Below are 23,718 nucleotides of genomic sequence, written 5' to 3'. Positions count from 1 at the left end.
AGCTTTCTGGCCAACACAAAAAATACTCCTTAGAAATATTCATTGAAATGAAAAACCCCTCCAGCTTTCTGAGATTCTGAAAAGAATGCTTTTTGGGGGTAAAACACGGTAGCAGTCAAGGTCCTGAATGGTATATACACTTTTGTGCATTTAGCTTGGTGCCCTTCAGCTATAAAAGTGCAGTCGGTGTTGACCCAATGAGAGTCATTGACAACGAAAATCAAAAAAATCTGTTCTTAGAACTTTATGAGTGTTTTATGACTGATTTGATCACCTTGAGTCATTTATAGTCAATGCATGCTAAAACCAGTCAGAAAAGCGCCTAAACCCAAGATCGTGTACAACTATTACAAACATAAGACAAATGCATAGACAACGTGTTTACTAGGTCTGAATTTATTTACCAAACTCATTGAGAGTTCATACATCTAAAATATAGCAAGCAAGCACTTGAGGTCTACTATACTGATAATAGTGTTTGGTTAAAGTATCAGATATCCAAATCGGTGCAGGGGTGACTCAAGTCCCAAGTCCTCTAGAACTGAGAAAGTTCATGTACAGGGACTGAGGTTGCCACAGTAAAGACTGCGGCTATAGTTCGAGATGGCCATGTGCTATCTGCCTAACATTATAGTGACAAAGTTTATCTCTAATGCACAAGTAATCTGACTCTTTTCACATAAAAGTCACCAGCAGAAACAAGCTACAGCAAAACACTTCATTTGATGCTTTTCTACTGACCACAGAGAATGCCCTTGTGTGATGATTGAAAATGTCACCAGCATGCAGGGTGTATGCAGCTACAACGAGCATTACTTGATGGTACTCAATAAAAGTCCTTGTGTGCCCAAAAATGTTGGTACTATTTCACAAGTACTTGAAATTCAAATGTATATTGTTGTAAAAGTGTGTGTTCTTCAGTAGAATTACTGACTCACATCAGCAATGCCCTTGTGAAGTGTGAGAAATTAGGGGGTGGGAGGGATGAAAGTCAAGGCTGTTTTCCCTGAGAATCGGGTACTCTGGATTTAGCCAACTGATGACCCTGGTGGGTGATGGAGGCAAACTGATCCTTGGAATTGAATTGGCAACCAAGACCCAGTTGCCACCTCTCAGGTCATCAGACCCATTGAATACTTCCGGGCAGCAACCCCGGAAGACATCAGTATTTGGATATCCTGACCCAGCACCACCTCTCACGGACATCAGTTTGCCCTTCTCCAACAACTACATGTAGTTGTGTTGGGATTTATTTGCCGACCTGACCAGTTTAAGTACCTGTGGTGACAATAGTTGATATCACCTGAAGTGGTCTAGGCCGGCAAGTATCACCCTCGTGCTAGCCTGAGGTCCCTATAATTGAGAAAGTTTGGAGCAGAATACGTTCAGTTTTCTACCATTTTTGTACTGAGCCTTTCCCTTGACAGATACCCCTGCCCTGAAAAGGTTGGATTGCGAGTTCCAAGTGTAACATTTTCCACTCTGTACAGTTTGTTTCTTAACCAATCTGGTTGAAATGTTCAGATGTTCAAATTTTTTCTTTGTGTCAGTCAACTATTGTATGAAGTTTAAAAGAACAGAATCCAGAAATAAAATATGGTCTATCTGGGGAACCCCCAAATGACTATTATAGGGGGTCAAAGAAGAAACTTTTTTCTGCACTGATAATAGTAGTCTGCCCTCTAGGTTCAAAACACTTTGATACAACAAAATACAGTGCCAAAGCTCCTCCAGATCACCAAATTATTTTAGTTCTACGTTATTTAGGCTTTATCAAAACAATCCTCGTTTTTTTAACAAAAACTCAATGGGGCTCTCAAATAAATCATTCCACCTAGTGACATATATCAACAGTCGTACAAACGTACATGGCTGTAAGTGGGGTGATGTCAATGACAAAACCTACCCCTATTTACTCCTTGCAGTGACTGATATCGTAAATCATGCAAAATGCCTTTAGAAATGGTTTTTATTCAGGAGACCATATCAGCACTTCAAATACAATTGCTCGCATGAAAAGAAGAGCTCTCATTTTCCTAGGCCTATTATGCGCCATGGCTCCAGTAAACTTGCCCATGTCCTTTGTATTTAATCATGGGTCAGGAAAAAAGAAATGCATTTATACACAATGCCTCAGTGCAGTTTTCGTACATGCAACTTTGTGCTGAAACTTCTTGGTTTGTATAGCAATTGTATATCTCTCTACACAACAGCAACGTTGAAATTTATATTCAGAACATATTAACGGAATTGAAATCATTCAAGTTCAATTACAAATTTAAATTTTTGTTATGAAAAGCGCAGGCCTTTAACATACATAAGATAAATATCCTGATTATTGTCATGCGAGACGTAGTTGAATTATGGCCAAATGGTAGTACAAGATAGTACGGAGCAAATAAAATAAGCCCTTGTTTACTATAGCGTATGAAACACAAAAGCGCCATATAATATATACATGACTTGCATTATCATATTGAGAAAAGTACATTGAGATAAGGAAAGCAGCCTCAGGCGAGGCCTATGTTCTTTCAGACCTGTTATTGCATTACTAATATCAACATACTATCTGGACACCAGTAATGGGGATTTGGCATTCACCACTGAGTTTGTGCCTGAGGGGTGATCCTTGTCATCCAATCGTCTAAATCTCTGCTTGATTTGAACAGGAGATAATCACTGCAACAAAATTGATACGAATTTTAAAACACAGACAACAGACCAAAAAGTCCCAGATTAAAAATCAAGCCAATTTGAAGACAATGCTGTTAGTTCGCATATCATTTTGGAATCGCGAGTGACAACCCTTTAACACCAAAAAAGGTTCCCAGGAACAGGAATATGTCAGTCAATGGAAAGACTTCTCAAGCAAGGCAACTTCACTGTCTTGACTAGCCTGACATACAAGTCTTAACCATGTTCAAATCAGACAGGTCACCTTGCCCGAGGTCAAGTATGACATAGTACGAAAAGTTTGAATTATCACCCAAAACCTGTGCCAAAATTTTAGAAAGTGTATTCTAAAAGAACTTATTGAAAGCTTGGAGTGGACCCATGTATCTTTTGCATTTTACTTGACAGATCTAGAACACTCTTTAGGACTACTTGAAATTGAATTGATACAAAAATTATGTCCATCTGATTATAAACCGAACTCATTTCGACGCTCCTTTCAATAATTGTTTCAATTATTAAAACTCAGGAGATTTTAAGGCAGTATATCGTTGGCCGTCATCTACGTTGACCCTTCTGTACTCTGTCCCGTGGGTACATCATCATCCTGAAAAGAGGTTTGATCTCTGTATGGTACCAAGTGTAACAATCCATCATGAACTAGGCCATGCAAGAAAAGATACACCCACATGGGCTAGACAACAATTTTCCCAACATGGCTAATCAACTGAAGAAATATCACAGAAAAGCGTTTTTATTATTTCAAATAATATCAATACACATAACATATGATAAAGAAGGTCAATCTGCCCTCCCAAATGTGAGGTCAGCGTTCCCTTGTCAAGAATGTGTTTGAACACCAGGATATGTGATGACACCAAGTCAGTCGAAACGAACCGTTGAGTCATAGGCCTACATACCAAAAGAAAGACTCCATTCACTTCCTAAATATCTCCTGCAATTCCATAGAGGCCTTGCCAAGTTAACCCCCTTTTGTCGGAGAGGGAACTATTAAAATCGCCACTCTTTCATACTGGCATCTTCTTCTTCTCCTGCGTTCAGTCTGCCTATTCGATATCTTCAGTCCTGTGGCGGAGATGGAGAGGCTTGTCCGTTCATGGTCTTCCTGTGTTCCCTACCGTTTTTTGCAGGCCAGAAGTTCTGTTGTAAATCAGGGGACTGTCTTGTTGGATGTGTACTGTCTGCACATTGACATTTCACACTAGGTAACTCTACTCACGACAAACACATTTTTCTACATTTTCTTATTTTTGCGGTGCGCTTTTTACACAAAATCAACACACCTGACCAACAGGCTGACCTCGGTCAGGAAAAATTGTTCAAGAAACAGTCAACATGAAATCTTATCCATTCAGACAATTCTTGTCTCAGCAAGCTATCAGATAATCCATACTTTGATTGACACCTGTCAATTATCAATACCCTGACTGATCGACTGTGAATGGTTATCAATTAAACAATAGTAGTTTTAATTGTAGGCTAAAGTTGATCTCGTTTACGATAATCCTTCATACCACAGAATACTATAGCCATTGCTGACTTGGCCAGCATCATGTCTACTTATAGTACCACAGATACGAACAAATTAATAGAACCAGAGACTAGACTTATATAGTAAGTTTTGCAGGTCAACTGCATTAAAAATCTTTCAGGGTTTCGGGACAAGGACACACAAACCTTACCTGTAAAGTTGTCCTTGCCTTTTGACACATACTGCATGAAACGAAGTTCAAAGCGTGAAGTTAAAAGCGTGAAGTTCAAAGCTGTGACTTTGAATTCATTAGCAGTGTTACCACAACTTTGATTAGCGCTTAACATCATGATTGCCTCATACAAATTCTAAAGCCATCCCAATTATCTACAACAACCATTTGACTCGAGGGAATTCCATTAAAAGCTTCATTTAAGTTTTAGAATAACTTTATCCAAGGCCCGAATACATTTTAATGGTCTAAATCTATTTTAAGTACATTTTAAATGCATGCCTGTTGAGACAAACTTAACTTTTTAACCCAGAACCTCAAGACAACTGAAATATTCCTAAATTGGAAGAGGTTTTTTCATCTTTTTATAATGCCTCAACTCGGAACCTGACAGTACTTCAAAGCAAATAACCCTGTGGCGTTGAACATTTGTTGACAAAGTTTTGATTGAGAGGCTCAAACGCATGGCCAAAATTTTCTGCCTGGATTTATCTCATTAACTTGAAAATCCTGCATCACAAGTGCAGTTGCTTCCTTTTCTCTGTAATTAAATCATCTTAATCAAAAAGTTAATTAATAAGAATTTCCAATTGTACTTCTGAAAATCAAACCGATTGGTCACCATGCCCTTCATTACGGAAAATTCTATTATCCGCTCATCCAACGTGTTTAATTTCGATGAGGATTTTCAAAATTGAAGCACTAGCTGCTACTTAGACCACAGAATAACCACAACAGTGCTGTGTTAATCGATCGAAACCGCTTGGTACAGATCAGGTTTCCATTGCCCTCATATAATTTTACAAAGTACTTGGTTATTATTTGTAATTTTTAGTCTGAATTACCTCATACATGCTCTTCAGTTTTAGTGTATTTTCTAGTGCTGCTCAACCAATTGCTGGTGACGGTCACTCATCAGCGGAGAGCTCTCGAAATCGATTGTAGTGTGCTAAACGACCACATATTTGGTGAAATTACGGCATTTAGATGCATTAAGGCTTGCAGCTAGGGAACCTGTCTGTCCTGATATCCGTCTCACATCATTTCAAGAATTTCATGTGAAATATCTGAATAGGAAATTAAAATATCACAGAGATGCCCGAGGCGCAGAATTCTAGGAGCGCTTGTCCGAGGATGTCAGATGCTATTGCATGTCACTTTGGCAAGGACACCAATGTGCACTGCACAAATCAACCACATCATCACCAGAAAACCACTATAAATAGGCGATAACATCGAACAAAACAACTTTTTATATCTTCCAGATATTGCAAAATAACCACACTAGGCAAACCTGTCATATCCCAATAAAACTAATGGAGCATTATCGCTAAAACGCACGACAGACGTTATCTAATCGAGCGTGAAACACAGAGGAACAAATCAAATCATTTCCAATATCCACCTCGGAAAACAAATGTGCAGCGATAACTAAATCTCGTCAGTATCTGAAATATCGAAACAGCGAATACTACCCCAAGCGGTTCACTGTAATCTGCGAAGACAATAATGCTCCAGGCTATAGTGCACACGTTGTACTTTGAGTAATCTGCTGATGTAAAACTATGTGTGGAGCATCATCAGGCTACAGCGATTTTGAACTGAAGGTGTAGATTGATATTGATGCTGAGAGGTCTGACATATCGGAGCAATGAAAACTTCCCCAAGCGATTGATAATCTTTGAAAACAATACGCCCTGGGTTGGTTGGTGTTGCTCAATATGAACAGTGTGTTTTGACAATGTTTAGGAAGCGAACATTAAAAAGATACAACGATTCTTTGTCCAAGGTATGAATTGATCTGGACAGAATCTAAAAGGTTTTTACAGCTTGAACTTCTCAGAGCCATAACATAGTCATGAAAGATGACCTTGGACAGTTGGCCATGGTTGGTAGATGTGCCAGTATGAAACAACAGATTTTTATGTCGTCTGTACTTGGGATTGGTTTGTATATTGAATTGGAAAAAAGAACTGTGGGGGTTGAATTTCATGCCTCTGATGATACCTTATTTTTCAAAGTTCAATTCAATAAGATGGCTTCAGGGCATGTTGAAAATGAAATTTCAAATCATTTTAAAGGAGTGTCCCCGCCCCCTTGCATTTTACGCTAATCTCCAGACAGAAATAATACAACACTCAACAGTGGTGGTTGCCTTCGCAAATATTTTCACTATAAATCAATATCATATCAATATTATTTATTGGTAAACGCAATGTTTTAACTAGGAGTAGAATACTAAATCAGCTGTACACTGAGAAGAATTGGAAAATATGGGTGATGCAACGTGATGCTCTGGAATACAATTAAATGTAATTGTTATGATAGTCCCACATTTTTCATGTCAATGGAAAGTCATCAATTGTCATTGTGATGGTTTAGTATACTGGCAGGTTGACCATGGTCACTGAAACTCATCATCACACCAGGAGACAATGGTTCATGTCACCAACAAACTCAAATTTCTATCTGCCACCACCAGCATTACAATGTGCACTTGTCACCCAAAATAACAAATGACATAGCCACTTTCACTGTTCTTCCTGTCAGTATAGCAGGGTATGCTACTGGTACGGTTCTTCCTTTCTGTATAGCAGGGTAGGCTTGTGATGCGCTCATCCACCGCCTGTGCTTTCTTTCCCAAGTGAAGTAAAGCTTGGAACATGGAAGAAGAAGAAGTAAAGGCATACAATTCTAGTCTGTGGAGCACAACCAAATGAGTGATTTTTGTCACTGTGACCTGCGACATAAAGCCATGACTACATGACAATTGCGGTTGGTGTGTGGCCACCGATTGGTTGAATTGAAGTTGTCATGGTTCCGTCACAGCGACAGACATTGCTCATTTGCTCATTTGCTGATTGCATTTATCACTTATGGGTTTGATGACAGCTAAATGGTTCAATTACCCCCCTTTATAGCAGAGATATCACTAGCCAAGTGTAATGATCTAAATCATTAGATATCTAATCAGCCATGGGAGAAGTAATCTTAATTGAATCAGTTATTAGTTGTGCCTCATTGTAAGAGTCAAGTTTCACTTCTTCTTTCCGGCCCATTGAAGAGGAAATCGAGTTTCATTTCTACTGATTAAGGAAGCAATGGTGAACGCTCCCACTTCTTACTCAACTACCCTGCGATCATCTCTACAAGTATGTAAACATGAAAGACAAACAGGAAGGTAACAGGCAAATATTTCCACGAGTAAAAATGGTAAGCGTATTGAGAAGGTGATTTGTTTCAATTCCTTCGTTTTGTAAATCAGTGATTTGACAAGAATCCAAACTCTGATCTACAAGCGAATAATCGTCAACAAGTTCAATATTGAGATAGGAGCCTTCCCTGGCGAGCAATACTTGTTTGCGTCGCTAGTTTGACTAGATCAATCACGTCAATGCTCCACTGAGCAAGGGCCTCCGGCCACGTGATTGGGAAATGTGCCAATATTCCGTGTATGTGGGCAAATAATCGGTTTAGGGTAGGGTCTAGTCTTACTGTCTTTCTATGAAAAGGCCTACAAGTACTATAATTTGAAACGAAATAACCGAATGTCTTCACAATAAATTCTCGTAAATATCAATAAGTTTTTCTTTATCACTATTACTGCATTGTAGGGTTTGACATTTAGGCTTTTGCCCCGGGAACAAACGAAGTACTGTATATGCGTTTTTGGTGTGGGTTTTTGTGACCTTTAACGCCAGATTCAATGCATGGATAAATCTCACTTGGAAGAAAGGCCTGGTTGTGACAAACTTCGACATGCCTACTCTGTGCCCTCACCGTCTTGTAAGTAGGCCTATTGAGTCTAAATGATATCACTAAGACCCTTACTTGAGACTAGTGAAGGATCGTTATATCAGATAGTTATCTTGTCAAGTTACTCATTATTATGTCTTGGAATAGTCAAATTATGACACAACTGTCTGGACATGTCAAAATGTTTGATAATATTTTCCAATCTAGATACAAGTATTTTATTGAAATTAAACACGACACATTCATTCAATAGTTTATTGTTCACTTTTTTATATTTGAACAGTAGTATTGTAGGAGAAAACTAACATTGCCAGTATACTTTACCCAACAATACTACCCAGTCAATACTAATACTATGAAATCTTTGTGAGATAATTTTGGAGAAAAATGTCATCTAACATTTAACATTTCCACAGTTTACTTTCATATTAACTGTCTTGCATGAGAGAGGGTTAACAAATAGTTTCTAACAGGCTGATGCATACAACATAATTATGTATGAGATAGTGTATGAAAATCTTTGCTGCAGATCACATAATGTTACATCAAGTTACATATCAATTGGCCACATACTTTCATAAATGACATAAAAGCCATCACATGCTGAGGTAACACATTTTACATCAATTCAGAAAATTTCGATAATACGAATTCGGATGACTCATGTCTGCATGTAGGGAAGTGTCAAAACGTACGTAATATTGAAGAATTTATTGATGGGGGCTCAATCAAGGTCCCAATTTTATCAAAATCCCTATCTTACTCCTATATAGAGAGCATGACATTGAATACTCACTATTTCATCCAATATATGATACAACTGAAGCCCCCCTCCACCGGATTAAACCAACATTCATAGCCCACAAGAAATCCAGGGTACTCGCTCTGTATCAATGTTGAAAAGAAAAATAGGATTTATTCAGCTAGTGAAATTTTTTCATTTTGTCGAAAATATTCATAAACATCAAAGTCGATACTGAAACCATGACAAAATAATGAAAAGGTTTCAGTGAATGAAATAAAATCCCTATTCGGGGGGTGATGGTCTTTTTCCAGACACTGGTACTGCTGCGCTTTTTTGGACACACAGGTTCAGGAGGAGCAAGAAATTCTGTTGAGATTTGCTGAAATTGCCTGTCACATTTTGGAATGGGGTTTTTTCATAGCGAGAAATCAGGACAGACCTCTATACTGAGTTTAACGCAAATTTTCATCGAGACAGACGCAACAAATTCAGAGAAGTCGATAATTGACTTGACATTGCATTTACCAAGAATATTGTTGTTCGCACTGAAATTGACATATCACAAGTAAGTACTGGAAATTGGCAATAACGCGATAGTGCAATTACATAGAGACTGATGGTCGTGATCATAATTGTGGTTTTAAAGAATCAATCGAATAAGCAAAAGCAGTGTTCTTGAATAACCTCAAAGTCTGAACCTGAAAGTTTCCAGTGGAAAACTGTGCTTTTTTAAGGAGAAAACTAGTTCCTCTTATTAGCCAATCAAATATCAATGGCTTCTAAAATGGCATAATGTGAGAATGGCAATGGTAATGATAGCCAAACTGTTTACTTTCCGGAGCTATCTCTGTTTCAGATGAAGGTTTGATTTACCTGAAGTATGATGATGGTCCTGCCTATCAACCACCTGTTAGCAGCGATGCTGACGTCATCGAAAGAAGGTAGAAGAGAGAACTGCAGTATTTTGAAGCACAACGAGACTTAACATTTGTCAGCGAGGAAAGTTCATTTAGTCATTTCGTCCCTTTTCAAAATAGGCTTCACCCATTAACAATCCAAGGGCCTTAGCTTTGACTATATGCAGCCCATGAACAGGCCAGAATTACGTCAACCAAATTGGAGCCATGTCCGATCTTATAGTGCTCTCAACCCACACACGACATCCTGATGAACATAAATGAATTAAGAATGTTCGCCAACCTTATCGATCTGGGTTATGACACCATCTGAACTTCATCAGTCACAAACGCAATCAATAGTTATGGATCCGCCATTGATTGAGCAGTAGTAAAAGCGTAAACAGAAGTGTCAACGACTATGTGCGTCTTTATCGCAACAAAGAAATGTTATGCGGTGATTTGATTTGTTATTGGTCCATATTTATGTTGGGAATAGCAATTAATTTGTGCTGCCATTCACACGGGACTAATTAATCCATCGGCTAACGATAATATCATGAATCATATATAGGGAAATATGACTGGTCCCTGCTGAGTTCGTTCTAGTTTATACTTCTCTGGCATTTTCACAAAGCCAGTGTGCATATTGGTGCAGTTTCCACGAAGGTAAATGATTCTACAGAATCGACAGATCTTGTTTATTCACTCATGACAGAAAGCAAGCTCACTTTTAAACTACCAGAAGAATTGGCCCAATAGGAAGATATCAAGTACATCTTATTCCCATATTACAAGCAAAAAGCAAATCATACCCTAGATCCTTCCCTTGAAATGGGATGAAGTTTAAGGTAACTGTCTACTTATGCGGCAATTAAAAGGACATGCAGGCTATTTGTCACTTCAAACTGTTTTTTCTGATAATAGCTCCTTGCTCAGTGACAGTGCCTCATACTGGCACAGAGCGATGTCCTCCTCGGCCCTGACCTCCTTATGTCACCACAACAGGGTGGCACTCGTAGCCTTAATACCAACTTTGAAGTACTTTTGTTTGAAAAACATCCCCTAGGTTGAAATGAAATGAATTCAGACAATTACCATATTGCCACTGTTGACATTCTGCACATGGCAACCAAAGTGAAACAGGGCCCCTCTGGATGTCACCACACCAGCTGAGGGTTAACCTGTTCCAATTTATTTTGGACTACCTTCTGCTGGTGTGTTGACATCCCGCTGATTGGACCTGTTGATTGAAATTCTAGCGGGAATACCTGATCCGAGTGATTCAAATTGGATGGTGACCCGAGCGATCCTCCAACGCATTCGCAATATCCAATCACCCCCAAGTCAGTTTCAATCCACGAATACATCCACACCAACATGCTGTGTCCACATGAAATGTACAAAGACAATAGCGAAGTACAGTGAAATCACCATTATCCCAAATACTCATTTGGGTCACTCTGAATACTATAAAAGGGATTGTGAAATATTTTTTCATTGTACACAACTAGGTTGAGGAGTTTGTTTTTATTGTCGAGAATATTGGCAGTAAACTCCAAAAAAATTCAGGGGTTTTCAGTGTGAGGCAATCAAATACCTCAGAGACTTATTTTGACCTGAAATTCGAACAAAAAATCTTTGAATGGTCATTATCGGAAAAATACGCTTCTTCCCTGGAATCCAGTTTCAACAACCTTATGCTCCTGATGAAGGAAAGGAGATAGGATTGACTCAGCTGCAATCCTGTTGAAGAATTGAGTAAGAGAATTACCGCCGACGGTAAATGTGTGCAGTTCTCATCTGATGATTTAACGGAACATATAACTTGAAATGAGAAGTCAAATTAGAAACTATTGATCTTGGAACGGGTGGCTTTCAAATTCAATTGAATTCAATCCACTAGCAGATAAAGGATCGAACAAGACATCTAAAGTTGATGGAACATATCTTCACTGGCTGAACATCCATAAGCTGCTTCCTTGTGAATTTGTAGACTTATTTCGTTTTTACAATTGTCTTCATTGCACATTCCCTGGTACAACAAGCAGTGACAACGTACATTAAGCCAAAGGTTGATTCTGAGTGCGGCGCGTCACAACCTTCTGCTTAAATTTTCTCTAAATCGTCCAGGGCCTCAAAGGGTAAACCAAAGAGCAAGTACATTTCTCAATGCATTGTGATATGCAACAGTAATCACATACATTGTCGGATCGAGATTGATCAGCCATCATGTCCGCTGACAGATCAAATCAGTCACCGATCCACGAGGAATTGATTGGTAATCAGGATTGCGTGGTGTCACTTCTGCACACTCCATACTCAGCCAATAAGGACATTTTAACCAAGGATCTTTCTGAATGGAATTTAACCCTTCGAGGAAGGAGGTAACCACAATAAATCCCTAGGAAATCCTCCCCCCCCCGCACACATGAATGGTTTTAATGCAGATTTTGGTTGAAAAGTCATGCCCACTTCCATTCAGATGAATTAAACTTCTCGGCACATCAGATTCCAAAAGTTTCAACATCCTGTTCCGATCGTGACAAAACAGTCCGACCTTTCTGACGGCCGATTATAAAACATGATCAACCCAATCATGGTGTTGTTTACAAATTGATCAGTAATAAACTCATATCAACAAATTGGTAATCGGGCTAGTTTAGCACAGTGTACAACTACGGGGAGGAGCAGGCACCAAACGGCCGCCGAGGTCTTTACGAAATCAAGACTGCACTTTATTCCCAATGAGAGAATAATGGTCGCAATCAGATCGAATTCACAGTTGATATTGATGTATTGTTCATTTGTCAACGTGTGTTGGACAGAAACTGTGAACGACACAGCAACATAAGATTACGTAACACTGTCCTATATTGCAATGCATGTAACACGTACATCCATCAATGCATTAGTGAATATTTCTATATAGGGGGCCTGTAATGATGATCGTCCTATCTTGTCCCTTGAAAGCGTGCTAAGTGGTGGTTATTGCCGATTCATGCATGATGACAACCGCACCGTAAAAAGGCTAAGTGTTCAACCAATTGTTGGTCATGACCAAAGGCCTGTATGCATTACAGGGAGGTACAAAAATCTTATCAGCTTTCATGATTGTGGGGTTCGGTCCCAGCAGGATTTAATGGACTGGCATTTTTTCTTATTTTGGAGAGCTCCTGAAAATAGTTCACCTTCAGATCTATGGCGTGCTAGCATAGCATGCCTATATCTTTTAGATAAACGACTGGTCAACATTTCATTGGCAGTCATTAGTTGTATGCACTAGAAATAATTTGAAGACATATAAAACATGAGAAATATTTATATTTTGGCATCATGAACAGGCCAATTCAGAGGCGGTTGAAAGAATGTTGTGATCTCAATGCCTTGTGTGTCAAGATGTATTTTTATGGCGACAAGTCTATTCAGTTCAGCCAGGAAGTCAGCTCTCTGTCTTCTTTGAGAAGCCTCTTGAGCCATACATATTTATTTGCCAATACCAAGTCATAACAGAGGAAACTCAAGTGAAATCCAATGCGGGAACCCAGAAAATATCAGATAATTTAGATCACCATATATCTTCCTTTAGTATAGAAAGTCAATCAAGTAACCCGTTTATAATGGATTTGATAATTGGGTGAACTACTCAACTTTGAAGAGGCGGATGTCTTTAGAAAGTACTTTTACTTTTGTTTTAAAGAAGAAATTAACCCTATAAAAGTATTATCTTTCAGTAAACCGAAGTAGTATTACATCGAACACAGAAATGGCCCATCACATCTTGGTTTTTGTTCTATAGGATGTGTAGAGGAACTCCCCCACACAACTAAAGAAAGTCAGTTTCTTACCTGATGAGGCAGACAATACAAAAATTCAAATTAAATTAGTAGTTAACGATAACACCCACAGTGAAAAAGACTTTTTGATTAACAATACTTGTTTTTTATTGGTAGCAGATGTTTCTGGTCTTTTTCTTCAATTACTAGCATGAGATGTGGTCCCCCGAATCAAGCCAGTCTTGTCTAGACAATCTTGGTCAACACACCATTACCATAACCCTTTCAATCCCAAGTCTTGGGTGACTGGGACCTGGCTGCCAGACTGTGCTCTGCAGACGTTGATGTATAGTTTTTTGGTTTGATAATTGCACAAATTTGAACCAAGGGTATAATTTTTTGCAGCATTTCTGCATCCTGCGGGCCACCCACTGATGCAAGTAGGGAGTTCAGGGTTCATAAGAGTTGACGCGATGGTAAAATCTAGATGATCTATCAGATTACAGTACATGAATTCTATACTTGATAAGTGAATTCTATACTTACCATCTACTGTTACATGTGAATTTGGAATATAGCTCATATGCCAGCCGAACGCATCTCTCGGGCACTCGATGACCAAGATGAAGATGAGAACCGTCAGCTGTGTAGTCCATGACCACACCCTGTACGGGTCACACCTCGACATCAACATCATGGCTCATTTAGACTCTGAAGAGAAAAGATGGAGAAATGGTCAGAAAACATTAAAGAACCTGGATGAGAAGGGTCAGAATCCTAAATGAAACATAGATGACAACCAGTGAGTGGGAACGACTGTAAAGAAGACTGCAGCAGAAGACAAACATTTTAAACAATCATAGATAATAGACCAATGGCAGAATCCTAGAAAACAGCCAGCATTCCTTTTTTATTTGACTGACACAACACCCTGCCAGCAATTGATTGTGATAGGGAATTCATAAACGAAAACAGAAACATTTTCTTTTGTCAGTAACACATTTTTTTCTTCCTCCAGAGCAAGTTTTCCGCTAAACTGTGCGGTAGAATAGAGACCTAATGAAATTATCGCTAGCGATGCTTTTAGGAATTTACCAATTCACAGAAAGAAGTCTACAGCGATCTTGCCTAATGTTGCACATATGCACATTATACAAGATTCAATTTGGTATCTGATACGCAATTACTAACACAATTTTAGAGCCAGCGTGCAACAGACAACCTACAAGATTGTGAAGGACGCAGAAAATTTACACAAAACAGATTGTGGCTGTGTTGGACTGCCAAGGAACAGACCAGAGCTGGACAAGTTTAAGATTGCTCATATTCATTCATAACTCACATAAGACTTTTTAAGATATGAGAAGCTGTTTCATATACTTCGCTATTGCACTACTATATCATTAGAGTAGATTATCAGGTTTCCTTTCATCAGATTGAGTTGTACTTGGAATGTTCACAGGCTAAAAGTTGGCAAATTTGTTAATTTTCATTGGCGGCAGGTTGAAACTAAATAGCACATCTGCCGCCGAAATTTAATGGTAGAACGTAACAGCTAAACTTTATGCACTTTCTTCAGATGTTTGACAATAAATTGCTTGCAAAAATGTCAGGGTTTACAGAATAAGCTCATGTGTGCCTGTGATTTCGCTGGTAAACACGATTTTCCCGCCCCCATGAAAACGCAACAACGTGTTGAAGGCATGAAGTGAAGGTAGATGAGATAAGTGGTGTATTGCTGGCATATCTGTCGACAAGATAACTCTACCGATGTCTTGGTAGGTGGTTTACAGGTGTTTGAAAAAGAAATTCCACATGCAGCACTTAAAGAGTGTAAAAGTGTTTAGAATAGGTTCAAAAATACTAGCATTCCACCATTTTTTCCATGTTGATATGATAGAGAGTATATACTGCTACTAAAATACTCTACAGTAGTGGTACATGAATGCGGACATATTGTGGTGTTCTTAAAGTTTTAACCAACTTGGTGACCTCCATCTGCAAGTTCCCAGCGGCCAGTCAGTTGCAGGTCCAATCCAAAAGTTTTTCCCCACTTCTTTCCATGTGTGTTCCAGTGGGAGGCTGGAGATATCAGTGGAAGTCAATGGTGTTCTAGTTCCGGCAAATTGGGTCCCAGTGTTGAACTGCATAGTTCCAGTTGTCCAAATCTCCTAGGCTATAAGCATTAGGGATACTCCTTTATTCTGATGTCTAAACGTCTTCAAACAAATATGGTATGATCGATCCACAAAATGTGATTGATATGACCACTGTTAATGATACCCTTGCCCACTTCAAAACAAGAGGCAGAGCTGCGGACTCTCAATTTACACCATAATCATAACTACCGGGAGAGCTTCAGCGCTGTTTTCACAAAGCTTTATCAAGTACTTCTGTCAATAATTTGCTTTAGGAACAATACTCGTGCCAAATAGAAAGACAATAATGATGAGCACAAAGCAGCTTTAAAGTGGAAAGACAACCCAACTTAGACAATTCCTTTTTCTTTGAACAGTGATATAATTGGAAATTTCGATACTGTCTACACCATTCCATCATTTGAGATCAAAACACGATTAGTTTTAGTAATATCGGTTTGGGTTTGAGGCTAGTGAAGGAAAAAAGCTATTGTGTCGTGAATTGTTGTGGGTTTCTTGTTAGTCCTGAGGATGTCCTCAACAGAGAGGATCTACTGGAGTTCTGGTTTTACAAGATTGTGAATTATTTTTTTAAAGGTTAAAATCAAGTTAAAACATCAAGTCCTGAGCAGTAACAATAACAACTGAACCTAAGGTATGAATTGAGTCTCACGAGGAAGGAACGCATCGAGAGCTTATTTCCTCACTTTCTGAACTTTCCTCACTGATTTCCTCACTTTTTGAACTTTCCTCACTGATTTTGAACTGGGTTCTTATCAAGGACGTCACTGTAGCACATTTTAACCGGTGTGCCCAGATGAGTGAAACATGAATGACGAAGAATCTGAATGCATTACATTATGAGTGATAACATTATATCATACTGATCTGCAGTTTATATTACTATTATAATAAATACTGGTAAAATCTAAACACTCATAAAATGTGTTTAGGGAAGGTCATCATAGGGGCATCACCAATTGAAAATGAGCAAATTCACCCAGACGCGAAAAAATTCATGGTTTACAGCTGTAGATCAAAGGAATTTGGGTAACGGAATCAATACATAACAAAATTAGTAAACGATAAACTCATGCACTATCCAAAACCTGAAAGGTTGTTTTCATCCACTATATATCCAGAAAAACACAAGCATGGCCGATCAATCGGGTTCCAAAAGAATATTTAGAATCTGTGGAATCATGACCAAATCCAACACGTCAGCCATATTGGCACATAGGAAAGTTCTTCATTGAATTCACAAATCCTCGTCATTTCAAACAAAAGTATCCGAAATTTTGTGATATCGACTATAACCTGAACTGAATGGGTTAAGATAATCTCCAGTGACAATAAAACAGTAAAACATACCCTAATCCTTCAATCTGGTAACAGCGAAATAATCAAAGAAAGAATCGGGTCGTTTGCAAACATTCTCGGACACCTATTTCCTTCTCAAGTGTTGGCATTAAACTACCCAACAGGACTTAGTCCAACAACAATCACGCCAGGCCTTTGTAACCCCCTAAAGTAAATCAGGGGAAGAATGTATAAGATATGTCCAAGAGGGCCTGGTTATCTAATATAGGCTAAGTTTACTTCAACCCCTCATTCCTTCCAAGCAAGGCAAGATGGGTCTTCAATTGATACATAATTATACCTTAGGCTTCCATAGCAAAATAGATAAGGCGGGAATCTTTCAGCCGTTCCGACAATTGCTTTGGTTCAATGCCTCGGGATTGGTTGACAGCGATTTGGCATAAACAAATCATACAAAATCTGAGCTAGTTGTCAGTGGGCCCTAGTGACACAAATATTTGATTTTTGGTGATACATCGTAGAAATACAAGACCTTACAAAACGTTGATGAGACATATGAATCTCCGCACCTGATTTAGGTGTATGTGTTGTATCGAACCTAAAAAATTATCACAAGCATTTTATTAATTGTTTTGTATGTTTTGAGAAACAGGTGTCATACATCTTTGTGTCAATACAAGAAACCATCATGGGCTACCGCACTGGAGAGCACGAGATTACCCGCAACCTGGACTTGCTCTGTAATCCACGGAGTTTAGAATTTCGATCGATTTCGAAGTGGCTCATCCTTGATCACCATACTTACTTTTGCTGCTGCTGTGACAAATATTTCAGTTTTATGGTTGCTATGATAGTAGGACAGAATGAAAACAGTTTTCTAAAGAATGTGAAATTCCTTCCTTCCCGTTTAGGATAATGAAAGTACATTGGAAGTAAATCAATGATAAATTAATATTTTTCTTACGACAGCAACAAGTTATATCCTGAATGATTTATCACCGACCATTGCCATTAAACACCCACTTCTTAAAAATTCAATCTAATTTCTTTCTCTTATCGTCTCATTCACAGTAGCAGCTGGTTTATCAGTTCCGGCTTGAAAAACTGCATGGAATATCAAGCTTTGGTATATGAAATAGCTCCAGGACACAATAGTACTCATTAACGCCTTAGACACTGTGTCACTGTTCAGATTAGCCTGAATTTTTCATACCGATCATAGACCAACTGATATAAGGTTAACCAGAGACTTTTAACCACTTAACGGATGTAATTGAAACTGGTATATTGATAATGTTACAGCGATCAGGATGCAGGACTGGTGAAAGGAAAGGAGTTCCTTTGAGAGTGAAAGTTATAAATATGTTTCTGTGCTTCTGATGCTAAAGAGCCCAGCAAACAAGCGATTTAAATGACACCTGCTGTGGTTATTGCAAGTGCATGCAACAAGCATCGCTGATTGCTGCGACTCCAATCAATGTCAATCCCAGCAACTATCGGTAACCTGCCGACAACAAGAGATCTTTTCATTGCACCAGAATTCCTTGCGAGACAAGTAAACAGGACCAATACTCCTTGAGGACTTTGAATCGAAATATATGCTACTCAAAGGTACTCCTTACTTACAGAAGATAATAATCACGTAATCATATATAACCACCCTTTTCCAAGTCAGACTCTCTTTAATGAACAAACAGAAACATTACTTGGAACCGGAAACTCCCCATTTGAAGACAAGCCAAAGTGAGTCTTGGCGATATTTGCGCAACCATAACGGGATATTACTCTGGAATTGCTTCCCCTCTGGTGCTATTACCCAATATCTTCCCCAGCACTTTGTTTCCTCGCATGCCAAATAGGAGGAATAATTACATGGGTAATAAAACTTCATTTAAACGCAATTCTTCGCCCTCTTCCGCTTCTATTCTGCAAGTCAATGGCAAGGAAATCAGATCTGCACTACTTCCGCAGTCGCCGACAAAATTCAAATAGAGCTTAACGAGCGGATACAATATCACCACAGGTAGAGTTATAGAAGAATGGGAACACTTGGGACCGCTTCAACCTAAGATCAGGCCCAATTTTGGCAGTGTTTTCAATGCAGATAGCTTAGAGTGACACCACACTGCATCTGCTACATTCAATAGTTTGATCCAAGACCTGCACTATCATCCTCTTATCTGAGTCATTGGATTCAGTTTCTCTCCTTAAATGACTCGCAAGATGGATTCAGAACCCAAGTTTCACAGTGTCCTCTTCCCTTTGAGTACTCACGAGTGTGGACAGAACTGAGCCAGAAGAAATAGTCCGAGAAGTCAAGTACCGAATGTTGAGGCTGAAGCTGAGACCTGATCAACACAAAAACCCTTCCTGCACCAAATGCAATGTCCTGCAAAATCAATACCTGGAAATGCATCAGAACCAATGAATCAGAACCGTTCATGAAATATTTTGCAACCAATTGCCAATTCCACTGAACTTCCGTTACATTCCCCACGTCTTTCACTTTCAGCAACTGAGAAAATCAAAGGTTCAATTATTGAAAAGAGACCACATGGCACGCCAATACGGCAGTTCCTTCAAAAGAAATCATAAAGATATTCATAATGCACTTGCCAAAAGCAATTAAACCCCCACAGCCGAACTAATACCCACAAAAGTTATTCTTGGAAGACTATGAACACGAAATCGGATTTTTATATGGCATCATGCATATTTCAGCTGGTGGGAACCTTCCAATTCTGGCGGAGTGTGAGCAGGGTCTTCACAGCACATTTCAACTTCGTGAGATCTGTTCGGTCCTTTTCAGCCAGTCACCCACACTGCAGTCCTTTTTAGCAGGCCACGCAAACTACGTCACTAAGTCTGAAAGCCGAGGAGAGTGTTTGTGATCTTATAAAAGTTGAAGTTGGGGGTTTGTAATCTACTATCAACTTCAGCAGGGGTTTCCATCTGACTTCAAACTTAAACCCCCGGTCTACCACGAAATCTTTCAGAAGAACTCAGATTAGAGCCTCATTTGGCACTATACGTACAAGCTGAGCATTTTCTCAGATGATATACGCGGTGATTCACCAGTTAACTCCAGATTCAATCAAAATATCAAGCCCCTTCAACTTCCACTGAAAACATGCCGCAATTCAGCTCAATTCATGCACATGCTGACTCAAATCACTTCAAGATGCCGAAGATTGCATTAAACTAAACAAATTGAAATGGGAAATTGAGTCACCTAACAAAATGAATTTGAACACAAGTGAGAAACTGCTCATACACAGCTGACAAACAGGTTCCAAAATTTGGTATCTCTCACTTTGTCATGCTGGTTATAATTACCTTTGTTATTTCGGTTCAGATTCCTGGGAAAACCTGACGACAGATCAACTAATAGATCTCCCCCAAAGGTATCTCAATGCTTATCCTATGTCAACTTTGATGCCGGCTCTCATATCAGCCTAACATACTCTTATCAACCACACCCATTGGTCCCTTACAGGGAATTTCGAGGCTAGGGTACGTGTGACTCAGATGAACTTGATTTGGCTTGCCTTGAGAAGTATTGGGACAACAATTGGAACAATTAGTCATTTGAGCCTGCCAGGGAGTAAAATAATTTGGTAATGCAATATCTGTTTGATTTGCTTTCTATAGCAAAAATTGCTGCTGGCAATTTGGTCGATTTCGTTTATGCTCCACTTGTTCTGCATATCGGGGATTGACAAATGCACTGAGAAATATCCAATAGAAATAGCCAAGTGATTCAGTAAACATTTTGTAAGGGATGGTAGATCGTAGATTATTGGGTTTCGAGAACAGAAAAACGACAAGATTTGACCATTTTTACCATTATCTTCATGCATTAAGTGTCACGCAAACATGACGTCATGACCAACAGACAACTTGGTATCCTCTACATACCAAATGGCAACAAACAAACATCTGCACTTCTATCTAACGGCGCTTGGTCTGAACATCTTGTAAAACTAGAGTAACTTCTTTCTTTTTGCAAAACCTCCCGACAAACAATTAAATATTTCCACATTTACCGACATGTTCTTGCACCTGTGTCAAATCTGGCAATGGCGTTTCTTGGAAAGCTGAATTGCATGCCAGGGGATCAGAAGAAACATGGAAACTGGTTCCACAAAGACTGGTTTGGGCATCACTGGAAGATCACGGGAGACAGGAGGACATTTCTTTTACTATTTCCAACAAGACCAACTTGGACGCATTGAAGACAGAAGAGCCCTGCAAATGATTTTTGTTGCTGTGGCCTGCGATCGCGCTTGCTGCGATTTGTGTCAAAAACAGCTCAGGTGCGGGTAAAACTAGAAATCGCTTGTTTCAATATTGATCGCATCTGACAAGGATTACCGATTCCTGTAACAATAAGGCACCTGTGATGACCGTAATCTCGACCCTCTCCAGAAATTGTAGTGGAATGCATTCGAAGTACACAAAAAGTTTGGGTGCACACAAACCTTGTGGGTCAAAAGAATGCATGAACAATTTTACACATCAATCTGCCATATTCTACAGTAAAAGAGCTCTGTTACAAATTTAGGCAAAAAAATATGCTCTTGACACAAATTTAGTTTGAACCATTTAATTCATCAATAGTTCTTATTGCAACACTTAGGCAACAGTAGGTGACTTGATGCATTGCCAACAGACATGGCATTTTAGACTTTTTTCTCTCTCGAAAATTCAATTTCTGAGCGATTTCAGAGAGGACTTTCCCATGACATCAAGGTGTGTTGAGATCAGGTATACTCAGACACATTGGGGCCACTAAATTCATTGGAACAGCTTAAACTGATGGGACTCAATTTTGCAGACAATGTGGTGAACAGAACCATTCAAGACAAAGAAATGTTGACTTGTCTGTAAAGAATGAAATTAGTACAGGTTTTCCCTGAAGAGAGCATCGCCAATCTAAAAGAAGAGAAAAGCACACATGTAAGTCAAGGAGCGCTAGTCATGCTGTAAGTCATGATAAAACGGGGTACACATAATTTGGCCAAATATATGGCCCGTAATCCGCCATGATGAACAAGTTAGGGGAGTTCATTAGGAGTTGAACCAATCCTTTCCAATTGTTAATCAAACAATACAATCAGTTTAGAAAAGAAGCGCTACACCGCCTCAGGGAACCATTTAATTTTTTTCCACACCGACACCATTCAGGGTTATTTTCGAGTGTCCATCGCCTAATAACCAGGGTAAGCCCATTCCTAAAGTGTCTGTTTTGCAGGTTTAGACAATGGCCCATTCAACTGAAGAAGTTTGAAGAGCCAACAGTTACGTAAGCGGTCGTATCAACCACTTATCAACAGTATCAACAAAGAACCCAAAGCGATTTAACTGGGACAAAGGATTTAAAAGTGGCAACAGTTTTATGCTGGTAAATGGCAGTTTTTTAAGGAAATAAAAGTACAAGACAAAACTTTTTTGCAAGAAGTTCAAACCCGTAAAAGGGCACCAAGCATGAGTGCGAACTCCTAATTTTGCCAAGCTGGACAATGTAAATATCATTACTATCCCGTTTACAACCCACTGACTGAAGGGAAAATGTTCTGCAATCTGACAGAGATCGTCCACTCGCTTGATAAACATAGATATATCAAACACCTCATAAGCCAAACCTCATTCATACAAAATTACGTATCATTCTTTTGGTAAGATATACTGGATTCTAACAGTTTCTTAAATAACCACAAAAGGGTTATGGTAGTGTTGTCACCTTGGCCAGAGGCTGAACTCGGGTCTCTCTGTCTACTGTAACTAGAGGCTGAGCACACAACAATGACTGGTCAGTGAAAGGGAACAAAATAATAGCTGCATGGTTACCCTTCCCAAGGTTAAACCCATCTTGCTCAAGGGCAAGTGAAAGTAATGCGTGAAACTTGAGCAGTTCTGCACACAGAGTTTCAAATATAAACAGACTTGCCTGTCTTCTGTAACAAAGTTGTCAAAAATCGATTCAAACATCACCGAATTCCCTCTGGCGCGAGGAAGGCACCATGAGGAAAGAAACAGTTATCGGAATATGGAACTTCAATAGCTGCATTGATAGAAGTGCCACTCGCTTCAATTGAGTTGATGGTATTCAAGAAGCAAGCTGCTCTACACACACGGATTCCAATATCAACAAGATTATGCTTTATTTTCAGAATGATTTCTGGACCTTTGACAGATTTTAATCTTCAAGCTGTTCCCATCCTTTCTGGGATTACAGATGGAGATCGGGGATGAGAGAAAGCTTCCTTCACATAAAACCTTTGGATATGGACCTTTGAATCTTATGTGATAAAAATCTAAACTAGATTAGCTGAATTGCATTTTGTGCAAGAAGAAACGATAAACATTGTAGCTCAGAACTGCCAAAAGCATTTTTAGCCAAAACAATAGTTTGGGATGTCTTGTTTTGTACATGTACAGCTCTTTACAACTATAGGGCAATCCTGTGTCAGAGGGAAGGAAAGTGAAATCCATTCAGACTGTCATTGCTATTATCAAGAGAAACCCAGTCAAATTTAGGATTTTTAGACATTTCAGTTCCATTCTTGCTCATGATGGTATTTTGCTCCAATCTTTCTTATCACTAACCAACCAGGTACAATGGAATAAACTTTTACAAGTGCATTGGTTTCAAACCTTCAACATCCAGGTCACAAGGGGATACCTCAT

The 23,718-nt window shown here is 39.1% G+C and overlaps 1 protein-coding gene across 5 annotated transcripts in view; it reads right to left on the bottom strand.

Moving 5' to 3' along the window:
* Positions 1 to 23,718, bottom strand: part of LOC135482737 (semaphorin-1A-like) — a 73,064-nt gene that overhangs the window by 33,444 nt on the left and 15,902 nt on the right. For all 5 annotated transcript variants that reach the window (XM_064763059.1, XM_064763060.1, XM_064763062.1 and 2 more), the window contains exon 2: positions 14,117 to 14,281. In XM_064763059.1, coding sequence (XP_064619129.1) covers positions 14,117 to 14,267 — 151 coding nt within the window. In that variant the 5' untranslated portion in view covers positions 14,268 to 14,281. The remainder of the gene's footprint in view (positions 1 to 14,116; positions 14,282 to 23,718) is intronic.

The sequence above is a fragment of the Lineus longissimus genome, chromosome 2 (genome assembly GCF_910592395.1).
Source record: "Lineus longissimus chromosome 2, tnLinLong1.2, whole genome shotgun sequence".
Classification (NCBI taxonomy): Eukaryota; Metazoa; Nemertea; class Pilidiophora; order Heteronemertea; family Lineidae; genus Lineus; species Lineus longissimus.
Note: the sequence above shows the minus strand (reverse complement) of the source record. Positions and strands in the feature narration are given on the sequence as shown.